This window comes from Musca vetustissima, unplaced genomic scaffold (assembly GCF_032173495.1).
Source record: "Musca vetustissima isolate MV318-11 ecotype Yass unplaced genomic scaffold, APGP_CSIRO_Mvet_v1 utg291616, whole genome shotgun sequence".
Taxonomy (NCBI): Eukaryota; Metazoa; Arthropoda; class Insecta; order Diptera; family Muscidae; genus Musca; species Musca vetustissima.
In genome coordinates, this window is record NW_026883672.1 from 37,155 (window position 1) to 49,893 (window position 12,739).

At 33.9% G+C, this 12,739-nt stretch overlaps 1 protein-coding gene across 1 annotated transcript; it reads right to left on the minus strand.

Annotated features, from left to right (window-relative positions):
- Positions 1-1,818: 1,818 nt before the first annotated feature.
- LOC133330582 (uncharacterized) lies at positions 1,819-6,303 on the minus strand. Its single transcript, XM_061539019.1, has 3 exons — positions 6,184-6,303; positions 5,882-6,083; positions 1,819-2,024 (listed from the first exon to the last, which is right to left on the minus strand). Exons 1-3 carry the CDS (start codon positions 6,250-6,252, stop codon positions 1,858-1,860), a joined length of 438 nt encoding a protein of 145 aa, XP_061395003.1. The 5' UTR covers positions 6,253-6,303; the 3' UTR covers positions 1,819-1,857.
- Between the last annotated feature and the right edge of the window lie 6,436 nt (positions 6,304-12,739).

Genomic DNA, 12,739 nt, shown 5'->3' on the forward strand with positions numbered 1-12,739 from the left:
ACTAAAGACCCAAAGTTTGTCGGATTGGCACACAATTTTGTACAATGTACTGGTGTTAATATATATCAAACTCTGGCAGGTCTCGTTGAAGTCGGTTCAGATTTGAACAATGTGTCGAATTGTGACGAGAATGACGTTATTGCGTTTTGTTGAAATTGGTTCAGATAGAGACACATCTTTCATATAGGTAGTACGTTCGAGTTCGTTCAATTTCATATCAACGTTCTTTCGAAAAGGTGACATCTCTTAGAAGACATATGTAGGATATACCCAAAGTGGTGAAGGGTATCATATAGTCACCACAGGCCGACTTTACTATTTTCTTTACTGGTTTGTTTTGTTTAAGGTGAAATTATGTTTAGTGTTTTTAAAATTGACGGGTTGCTAGTGTTGTTAAAATCGGTTCAGATTTATACCTACGAATGTTCAAAAATTGTCATTTTTCATACAATATCTTCATGAATGTATTTGCTGAAGAGTTCTCTTAATTTTCACAGATTTTGAATGCCGTTATACTTTGATTTTATTCACAGAAGCTAAAATATTAACTGTTTTCCTTTCAGTTAACTTAGATGGACCGTAAGTAGCTGGCTTGGACAAAATAAAACCAGCCGATTTGTAGTTCTTAACAAAGTATAGACGAATATTTCTTCCCACAATTTTTGTTTACCTTTTGTGATTAAATATTTTCATCCAGAAATCATACCTTCTACCCTACCCCAGTAGAGCAATGTTAAATGAATTTGCTTCTTCAAATTAAATAAAAACACAAATCATATATTTTTTTGTTTATTTAAAAAATTATATATTTTTTTGTTGTTTCATTTTATTTAATTATAGTTTTCTTTATTTGTTTGTTTTTCTTACAAAATAAATTTCATATTTACTTTAAATATAGATTGGTATTTCGTTTAAATTAAAGATTATGTATACTTAAATGCATAAATACATACATGTATATATATAGAGATTTATCTTAGAATAATATTTCTTTGCTATATTTGTTTTTTTTTTTTTTTTTGCATTTCACATTATTTGAGCATTATATTTCCTCAACTGTTTGAATTCGTATAAATTTTGTTTTGCTATGAATCAATTTTTCCCTTGGTAATGCATGAATTGAAAAGTCACAAAAAAATGGGTGAATGTCTTTATTTGAATTTTTGAAAAGAGATTTAAAATTTATTTTATCGGAAATAAGTTTTTTTTTTCAGAACACTTTTGCAGTTAATTTGGAATTATTTATCGCGCCCATGACTTTTCAATCCATGATTTGGTTTTCATACATTTCACAAATTGATTTTATTTCATTTATTTATTTCTATTATTTTTTAAGGTAAACCTTCTATACACTTTTACAATTTTAACACGTTTTGTTATTTTTTTATAATGTTCAATTATAATACAATAGGATTTGTTTACTATTTGTTTCATTGTTTTACATTTTAATTAAATAATATTACAAAATATATTTAAGTATATTTTTCATCATATTTATTTTTGTTTGTTTTGTTTTTCTTGAAAGTGGCACTATGAAACACAAAAACTTATAAATAAATCAGGTTTATTTTGTGGATTTGTTTGTTGCTGTTATTGTGTAGTTTGGGTGTGTCTGTGTTATTGTGTACGTGTGTGTGTTTGTAATCCTTTTGAATTTCCTGTTCTTTTTTTTCTTGTGTGAGTGTTTGTGTGCGTGTTTTTTGAAATCCAAATATTACCTTAAGGATTGTATACTTCTTCCTTTTCGTGTTGCTGTTGTTGTTCTTGTGTTCTTTTGTTTGTGTTGTGCTTGTATGTATGTACGAGTATATATATATTCTAATTATTATAAGTCCTCCTCTTAACTTGTTAATGTTTTCATGAAAAGATTCCTTGAACAATTTGTGAATACCAACATAAATGCACAAAGCTAATTAAGACAACACTCGTTGAGAAGGATAACAATTTCAAGGTGTTGGTTGAACTCGCTGAAGACCATGCCGAAATTTCGGCATCATTTGAGCTCATAAAGTTATTAAAGAAATCTGAAAATGAAAAACAAAAAATGTGTATATTAAATAAGTTATTAGTAATGAAATTAGAAATAATTTAATGTAATAATAGTTGGCAAAAATAATCGAGATAGACCCATGGTTCCTTTTGAGAATATGCATAGAATCACTTTCTGAGTCGATGTATGCATGTCCGTCTGTGCGTCCGTCCATGTATTTTTGTGACCGAAGTACAGGTCGTATTTCTGATCTGAACTGGATGAAATTTAGCACAGCTCATTTCTTTGGTCCAACGACGAACCCTATTGAATTTGGAGAAAATCGGTTCAGATTTAGATATAGCTCCCATATATATTTTCGTCCGGTGTACAAAAGCCCTTTATATCATTCGATTTGCACGAAATTTGGCACAGGGCAATGAATAAGGTCTTTAATATTGTGTGTTTCATGAAAATCGGTTTAGATTTATATATAGCTCCCATATTTAATTGCGCCCGATTTTAGGTAAATAGTCCACTAAAGTGCCTGGAAATCTTTTGATTTGCACGAATTTTGGCACAGCGTAATGAATAAGGTCTAGAATGATGTGTGTTAAGTTTCGTGAAAATCGGTTCACATTTATATATAACTCCCATATATATCTTCGTCCGATTTAAGGTAAATGGTGTACCAAAGTCCCTATATATCTTTTGATTTGCACGAAAATCTGTTTAGATTTAGATATCCGTTTAGATTTAGATATAGCTCCCATATATAGTTTCGCCCGATTTTCGGTAAATGGTGCACCAAAGTCCCTGGAAATCTTTCGATATGCACGAATTTTGGTGTAGGGTTTTGAATTAGTCTAGCTTCATGAAAATATCCATAGCTAGGCCGATTGACACAACGTACTGAAGTAATATAAATTAGTCTCTGGCAAGTTTCCTTGAAATCGGTTCAGATATAGATCGGTTCATATATATATATATAAACGCGAAGGCTGTTAGGATACATATGTAGATTATACCCAAAGTGGTGAAGGGTATTATATAGTCGGCCCAGTCCGACTTTTCTACTTTCCTTACTGGTTAAAGATTTAATTTGACCTATTATAATTATTTTTATGAAGATATGGACTTAACATAATTTACTTTACATCGCAGGCATAATTGTAGGATTTATATCAAAACCTCAATACATTCAAAAACCAGTGAGCGAAGCAGTAAAGTCGGAGAGGGCCAATCAGAAACTAAGAGCTCAGTGGTAGTTACGTAAGATAAACTACCACTGAGCTCTTAGTTTCTGCGGATCTATATTCCAGGGCCCGTTCAGACCCTGTTCTCTGCGTAAAATATCGTGATGTTCGGGTCATAATTGCGGTCTATAGAGCTACTAGAAAACCAGATAAAAAGGGGCTTCTTTGGGTAGAAAACTTTCTACATGCAAAATTTCATGGCGATTGGTCTATAACTGTGGCCTGTTGCGTGTTTAGATATTATAATGGACAGACGGACGGACACACATGTGTATATTGACCAATATTTCGCGACGCTACAAATTCTTGGAGGCACACAAAGCTATAATACCTAATGTTGTAAATTTACTCCATAGCCGAGACCAAAACTGACAAAACTGAAAGAAGATAAATTTAGGGTCTCGCAGAAAACATTCAAAAGTGAATCCGAGTTTAAGAAGCGCAACATCAACTCAACTTTCCGAGTCATTATACAAATGTAAGACAAACTTAACTGTTTTGGAATGTCGAAAGAGAAAAGTCGTTGATGGGATGAAGATGCAAAAAGTGAGTGAGGGACATTGCGAAGCTTACGACAAGAAAGAAACATCTATCTGGGAAACATAGGAGGAAACTGGACCGCAGGAAAAAGGAGAGTAACAGACGAATGTCCAGAAGAGCAGACGAATACCAAACCTAGGAAGAAGGAATGATCTTCCCATCAGCTGATACACAGAGAAAACTGGTTTAATCCAAATTTGAAGGCGAATTGCACGATAATCCATTGATGAAGGGCGGCACAGCTGATTCCGAATAGTATAACGAATATAAGACCAACATAACTATATTTGAATGCCGAAGGTATCAGCTCCTTCGGTGGTTAAAGAAGTAAGCGAGGACATAGTCAAGTTCACGAAAAGAAAGTAGCACATATCTGGGCACAGAGGCGGGAACTGGAGAAACAAGTACGAACAGTTCTTTTTAGTAGGCGTATACTCAAAAGGATCATCTGCCGCAGATCATCTGCTGTAATAACAACTCCTTATTTATATGGAAAGCTGTAAGTTCAGGTTCAAAAATAATATAACCCCTGAGACAAAAGGGTATTTCTCAACTAAAATGTAAACTTTCTTCGTCAGAGGATGAGGTAGCGATTCCACAAAAGAACGTATGCTCAATGTTTTTGCCGGCAGAACATGTCATTCATGATGAAGAAGTGAAAAGTCTTCCACATGAATAAGAAACTAAAAAGGGGACTCTCCTAGTGGTATGGATGGCAAAGTCTTCAATTGTAAGGCTAGCCAACTCTTCTTTAAAATTGGGAAGGCAATAGTAGGAGAGGAGAGTATCAACAAATTGGGCAAATACTCAGCAATAAAGGTGAGTGAGGCGCGAAACGGTTCAGATTTAGATATAGGTCTAATATATATTCAGATAAAAAAAGCTCCGAGTCCGGGTTTTTCTAAAGTATTTGAGATAACAATAGTAAAATATTGCAGTTGCCGTGCATTTGCATTTCTATTTGAAAGGATTTTAACTATCGATAAGGACATTTTAGAAAGTGTGTCAGACTACAACTCGATCGGTCCCAGGTAAATCTTCCGTCCCCTCCATATGAAATGCATTCCAAGGCCACATTTGAATAAACAACCTGGGCATAAATATTAACACATGACTATAACACAAAACAACAATGGCATGTCGTTATATGCGGAGAAAAAATATCAGCTCTAACATAAGTAAGCAACCCTATCACGGCACAAAATTCAAGGAATCATTGTCTCTAGCACCAATAGATGGCAGTCCCATCACCTAGGCCAACATTTAAACGGCACTGAAACGCTTAATATATTATTAGAAGCCTTTCGAGTTGATCAGACAATCATAGACTGGGTCTGGCATGTGCTAATAATGGAGAACTGTAGCCTATAATATATAGATATCAGGGACAAAGTAGGACTGGTTACACCACAAGGAAAGATTCTGTCAACACTTCTGTGGGTCAACACTATTAATGATCTCTTAAGAATTTTAACCGACGATGACAATAATAATAATTTGTCTGAGGGAAAATAATCGTAACTTTTTATGTAGAAAGTCTCAAGGCGTTAAAAATCGCCTTTAATTGGGCGATGTTGATAGGCCTTAACGTGAATCTCGGCAGGATGGAGATATGTCTTTTTACCGAAAAGCCAAAAATAGGACGAGCTTTTCTTTCAAAAAATGTGATAGCCATATCGAATAAAGTTTAATATTTGGGAGTCATCCTAGACAGAAAACTTATGTTGAAAGCCCACTTGCAAGAACGAGTTGACAAAGCCCACAGATGCTGGTCATAGAGTCATAGGCTCTAAATTGGGTTTCAATTCAGATATTCTACACGGAATCTACAAGAGCTTTAGCAGGCCAATTTTCTAACTTTAATTCCTTTCTAGAGCGCACAACAGGCTATTTCAGTTAAATGTATGTCTTATTATTGAACATGTGGTAGTGTAAACAATCCCTCTATTAAAACTGATCGTTATTTATTGTGAAAGTTCTATGCTCCAAATAACATTATCTAAATATATTTAAAATATATGTTTTGAATGTTTCAGACAGTCTGTATAATTGAATGATATATTTCACCTATTTGTCATTTATCTTAACATAATTTATTCCCAAAAGCTGTACTTACCCGTTATTTGCGTAAAATACGTATCCTCCTTCCGCAGCATTTCACCATCTTGCAGGGCATATTGATCATAATCATTTTCATGATCTGTTGGTATCATATTCACTGTATTGCTTGCCAAATATTTATGATGATAGTCCATATCCAATAACGTTTTCTCCGATGATTTGTGATAAATATCACCGATTTCAGCTATGCAACGGATCTAAGTGTAGATTAAAAAAATATATGTTGATTATTTTAAAATGTTTTATAGACAACAAAATGTATGGCAACATTGATTGTAACACAATAACTGCACTTACCTTTAATTTGCCATTTTCAAAATGATATTCATTTATGACAAAATGTAAACCAATCGTTGCTGTTTGCATATCATTACGTGAATCTCGATGGATTTTATAATGACGCACATAGGATGGATGGATCTGGAATGATATGAATATAGAATTTTGAAAATATTATTAGCAATATTACATTTAAATATTATTTTTCTAAGAATCTAAGAAATATATTTTTGGATATTCCCCCAAAAATTCGGTATAGGTTTTAGGAGATTCTCTAAAGGGTATTGTTAAAATTTGTTGCTTTAAATTCCCTTTCATTATGCCATTGATTTTATTTTTCTGTTTGTAATAAACTTCAATACCAACTCCAATAAATCCCATCAATTCCCTCCAAAAAATCAACCTTTTGCAAATCAAGTTTAAATATTCAAAAAACATTATCGATTTTATTTTTCGCTCGGCCCAAAACAAACGCGGTAATTTCAGATGGACCATTAGTAATACTAACAACGTACCTGGTCAAACACCAGCCGCAGCCATAACAAAAATGAGTTTTATGCCATTGGTGATGTTGATGGACGAAATGAACCAACTAACGAAAGAACGGAAACTACGCATATCACAATGGTCGGTCGGTTGGTGGCTCGGTCAGTACGGTCGACATGCTAAATTTCGCAAATACAAATAATTACATTGGAATAAACTCCCTTTGGTCAGGCACAAAAACGAAAACAAAAAAAATCTAAAAATCCCTCTCGACAACTTCACTAAATGCAGAACACATAAACGTACCCATCCAGCAACAACAGCACAAAAAACAAAAATGTTCGTTCATCACAAATGCAGGAATAATAATAACCAAACTCATAATCAATGGTCAATGTTTGGTTGCCTGGTTGGCAAACTGGTGCTGAAGATGGAATAGTCGAGTTGACGTAATACGAATATACGATATACCCATCATTCGTATAGCCGCGGTGTGCCAACAATACTAATGAACAAGCACAATCCATTGACCATAAGAGAGGTATATTTAAATTTCTTGTTGGCAGGGATGGAGAAATGTAATTGCCATTTCATGTGATTAGTCTGTTATTTTTATTTATTTTTTTTAATTAAAACACACTTTTATAGTTTTTAAAAAATATTATTAAAAACTTTACATTATCATACCCCTTAAAATATTTTGTAAGAAAATTAAAAATGTATCTAAATAATAAACATTCTAGTCCACCAACGTAGCCAGGGGCCGAAATGAGGATTGATTTTTTAATTTTTATACAGATATTGGATTTTTCGTATCAATATATCATTAACAACAAAATTACATACATTTTTGCAAAATTACGAATTTGTTTAGTGCAACTGCAATTGCATTTCGAAATATATTTGAGTACATGACTTTTTGAGAGTAAATCTATAATTTTGGATGCATAGATTAAGAAAAAATGTTTTTATTATAACCTCCGCCTTACGGCTAATGAGGGTATATATACTTTGCTACGGCAAAACTGTACCTCATCGAAATTTGGTTTTATACTTCATGGTTCTTTGAACCAAATCCGTTTCAGACAAATTGGACTCATTAACAAATATCCGCCCGTCCATCTGCGTGTCTGTCAGGCTGACTGATCTGCAAGATAACTCTCGAAGGTACTAACCGATTTCCTTCAAACTTTGCACATAGTAAAATTTCTTCCAAACTTAAATCAAGCTAACCTACAAAATGGTAAACATGTTGATGAAAGTTAATTATAAAATATAATGCGAACTGACTATCCGATTTCAACTAAACTCTGCAAAACATAATATTTTATCGAAACCTGTATAATGTTGGAAGATGGGACTCATTAGTCCACTCCTTCTAGTATCAATATTTCGAATACTTGTAAATCTCATATGAAGCGAACGCAATAGACTTATTTGTGCACTCATTCTAGCTCATCCCCAACAAAGGTTGAATATTTTGAGAGCTTTTAAAGCTCATATGCTCATATACATCAAGAACCGTGTATATGCCTCCCCAATCTATTTTGGATAAAATTATTCACGTATCGCTATATTAGGTCAAAGTTCGGAGATATTGCGTTATATTAACCAAATATGTTAAAAAATAAATTTCGAGAAAAAAGAACTTGGTTTCTAAATTTTGAACCGGGTAGTCAGATAATAAAACCGATAATAGACCGGTTCAATATATTTTGCACGTTTGTTTACTAGCTTTCTTATGATATGCATATACGGTATTGAAACCGTAATTATTATCCGAATATCCGGTTGAAACGTTTTAGAAAAACCGGTTCTTTTTTTAGAAAATAATTCGGTTTACCTCATTCGATTTTAGGTCAAAAAATATGTATAAATATCTATCAGTTCTATAGAAAAATTAAAATAACTAAACAATTCCATCCCTGATCTGTTATATGCCAATGGAATTTATGTTCTCGCACATTCAAATGTATACCAACAGCTACAGCTAGCATATTTGTATGCGTTTCTAATAAACGACTGAACATGTGAAACATATAAATTTTGCACGCAATACGTTGCGCATTTATTCCGGAATATGCCTTATAAATGTTTATATTTATATACAAAATAAAGCGATTATACACGCGGAATTCTCAAATTACGTATTTGCAGATTTGAACACGGCTGGCCTCAGTAGATTCAGCACGTAAAAAACTAAAATCACGCGGGGTTCAACCCAATAAATAGGTTTTTTTATAAAAATGTTCTTGAGATATACATCAATCGAAGTGAAATCACGAGTCCTACGTTCCTATAATAAGTTTAGGGCTTCAACTAGCTCGTCCGAAAACAGGGAAATTTCGGCTTCAAAATGTCAGCATCCGGTTTAGTTGAATGTGGTGGAAATATCGAAAAATCAAACATTAGAGCTATATTGTCAATATCGTGTTCTTCAATTCAGTCGTTGAGCACAAGTCTGTAAATTGTGTATTTTAGTCATAAATTAACAAAAGACAAAAAATTGTTGGCTTCATCATATTTTACCCATTTTTACACCCTCCATTGTTGTATGTTTGTTGTTTTTCAAAATAATCGTTTCTGACCCCATGAAGTATATATATTCTTGATCAGTGTAAAATTCTAAGACGATCTAGCCATGTCCATCAGTCTGTTGTAATCACTCTAGCATCTGCAGAAACTGAGCTAGCTGTCCAAAAATTTGCACAGAAGTGACAGAGCTATATCAGTCGACGTGAAGGCATATCCCCCATATAACGGTTCCTCCAAAATCTCTATATTTTGGATTCTCATTAGGTATTTAATGTCTGTATATAAAATTATTAATATTGAACCATTTTTCAGTGTAGCCCCCAAAAAACGATTCAATAAAAATTTCAGTATGTTGGAAATTATGGGCAAGTATATTAACCAATTTTGCTGTAATATTTTTTTTTTTGGATTTTAATCGGCGGAGAATGTCCCTACCAAATATGGTCAATATTGGTCCACTTTTTATGGTAGATCTCATGTTGCGGTACCAAAAATGATTAACATTGCTCCTCGTTTCAGTACGGCCCCTACTTGTGAAGGATTTTTCGTTATAAATCTGTTGGATTTTAATGGGCGGAGAATGTCCCTACCAAATATGGTCAATATTGGTCCACTTTTTATGGTAGATCTCATGTTGCGGTACCAAAAATGATTAACATTGCTCCTCGTTTCAGTACGGCCCCTACTTGTGAAGGATTTTTCGTTATAAATCCTTAAAAGTCGTAGAACTATTCAATAGCTAACGATGGTGTAGGATAACGCGAGAAAAAATATTTTTTGGTTCACACCAAATCTCTCTCTAGAGATTGTGCAGATCTGTCCTTACGAGTCTGGGTGGTGGAACACTATGCGTGTTCCGCCGATAGCGCCTAAGCAGGTACTGGATTGACAAAATGATGTTGTTTCGATGTAAATGGTCCACTGGTGTCATAAGTTGGTATCCTGTCGTAGTTCTCAGAACGGGTTGTAGACTAACTTGTTTGTGAATTCCACATATGACTGGCAACCACACATATAATTGATTATCCAAACTTTTGAACTAGGTCGGATTCTGGTCTTCTCTATGTCCGCGAACAGTTTAGCGGAATGAGAAATTACGTACAGTGGTGGAGAGTATAGAAACGCATATATCTTCCAAGAGGATTTTGTAAACCGCAAAGATCCAGAAATAAAAAGTTTCACAAAATTTGAAAAGGTTGCAATCTGGATCGGCTGCTTGCAAAGAGACTCCGGTGACAGATGAGCGGGTTTATCTGCACAAGACATATGTATGGTTTTGAGCTGTCAACGCGGGCCTAATTTAGACGACTGCAGTAACCTGATCTTGATTGGGTTAAATCCACTCTAGTCTGTCCACATATGACTGGCGACCACACATATAATTGATTCTCCAAACTTTTGAACTAGGTCGGATTCTGGTCTTCTCTATGTCCGCGAACAGTTTAGCGGAATGAGAAATTACGTACTATGGTGGAGGGTATAAAAACGCATATATCTTGCAAGAGGATTTTGTAAACCGCAAAGATCCAGAAAGAAAAATTTTCACAAAATTTTAAAAGGTTGCAATCTGGATCGGCTGCTTGCAAAGAGACTCCGGCGAATGTTTTATCATACGGCCAATAATGCTCTTTGCTACTTGTGACAAAAGGTAAATAAGCCTGTACGATTTTTTCTCGTTGGGGACATCTTTAATCGACGTACAAAACATGGTGCTATCAGTTTGGACGGAATGTCAAAAACTCATTAAAACATTGAAATCCCCTAGAACCCGTCGATTATTGCATGAAAACTCCCGAAGGAGTTTTCATATATGTACTCTATTAGGTCAAAGTTCGGAGATATTGCGTTATATTAACCAAATATGTTAAAAAATAAATTTCGAGAAAAAAGAACTTGGTTTCTAAATTTTGAACCGGGTAGTCAGATAATAAAACCGATAATAGACCGGTTCAATATATTTTGCACGTTTGTTTACTAGCTTTCTTATGATATGCATATACGGTATTGAAACCGTAATTATTATCCGAATATCCGGTTGAAACGTTTTAGAAAAACCGGTTCTTTTTTTAGAAAATAATTCGGTTTACCTCATTCGATTTTAGGTCAAAAAATATGTATAAATATTTATCAGTTCTATAGAAAATATCTACGATAACTAAGTAATTCCATCCCTGATCTGTTATATGCCAATGGAATTTATGTTTTCGCACATTCAAATGTATACCAACAGCTAACATATTTGTATGCGTTTCTAATAAACGACTGAACATGTGAAACATATAAATTTTGCACGCAATACGTTGCGTATTTTATTTTTTTGTGATGCAAGGGACAAAGTGCAGCAACATTTATTTTGAGCGAGCGAAAAAGTGAAGGCATAGCAATCATCATTGCATTGATCCCCAACTACGGGCAAGGACTGCTACCAACATCAGCATTATCAACACCAAACGGCAGGACAAGAAGCACCATCGTCAACATCATCATCACTGCCACCATTGTAAAGTGCAAACAGAATTGCACTAGTATTTCAGGCCTGTAGTTTTTGATCTGACTCCTTGTAAGAGTTAGTGCGGGTGGTGTTTCAACATAGCCAATGTGTCCATGCTGCTAGCACCAACGACAAGAATGAAAACAAACGAAATGAAAATGGCGGGGGTACTTTCGAACTATCCACACCTACACACATACATTATTTATCCTAAAAACCTCTTCGAGAAGCCTAAGAATTTCAACAACTACAAGGACCACCACTAAACTTGTCCACTGAAAACAAGTGGCTTGCAATCAAATAGATAACAACGAAATGTAAGTAGAACTCCGCCTGTCCACACTTAAGTCGTATTTATGACACAGACACTTTTTGCCAAAGTCATACATTTCTGACCAAGTTGTTGCAAATGGTGGTGCTGGTTGAATATTCAAGGACTATAAAATACTACCTTCGTTAGGCTAAATGATAAGCCTAACTTATGATGCCATCACTTAACCTGAAAAGTGTTGTACCACCATCTCAAGAGTTTTTTTTATAGGTAAATGTTAGCAAAATGATTGTGAAGGACATTTTGGGGTAAATTAAAAAATTGGTTTGAGGATATGGGGAAAATAAAATTATTTATAGCTCTAGCCTATAATAGTGCTTAAAAAATTAATTAAAAAATTCACGCTCGTTATAGTGCTTGAAAAAATTACCTTAAAAATCTACGTCAATTAATAAAAAAATATTAAAAAAAACCACGCCTATTATAGGTCTGGAAAAAATCCACGCCTATTATAGGTCTGCAAAAAATCCACGCCTATTATAGGTCTGGAAAAAATCCACGCATATTATATTGCTTGAAAAAAAAAATATTAAAAAATTATTGTTTGAAAAACAAAAATTATGAAAAAAATCCTCGCCTATTATATTGCTTGAAAAAAAAATATTAAAAAATTATTGCTTAAAAAAAATATTAAAAAATTATTGCTTGAAAAAATTATGAAAAAAATCCACGCCTATTATATTGCTTGAAAAAAAAATATTAAAAAATTATTGCTTAAAAAAAATATTAAA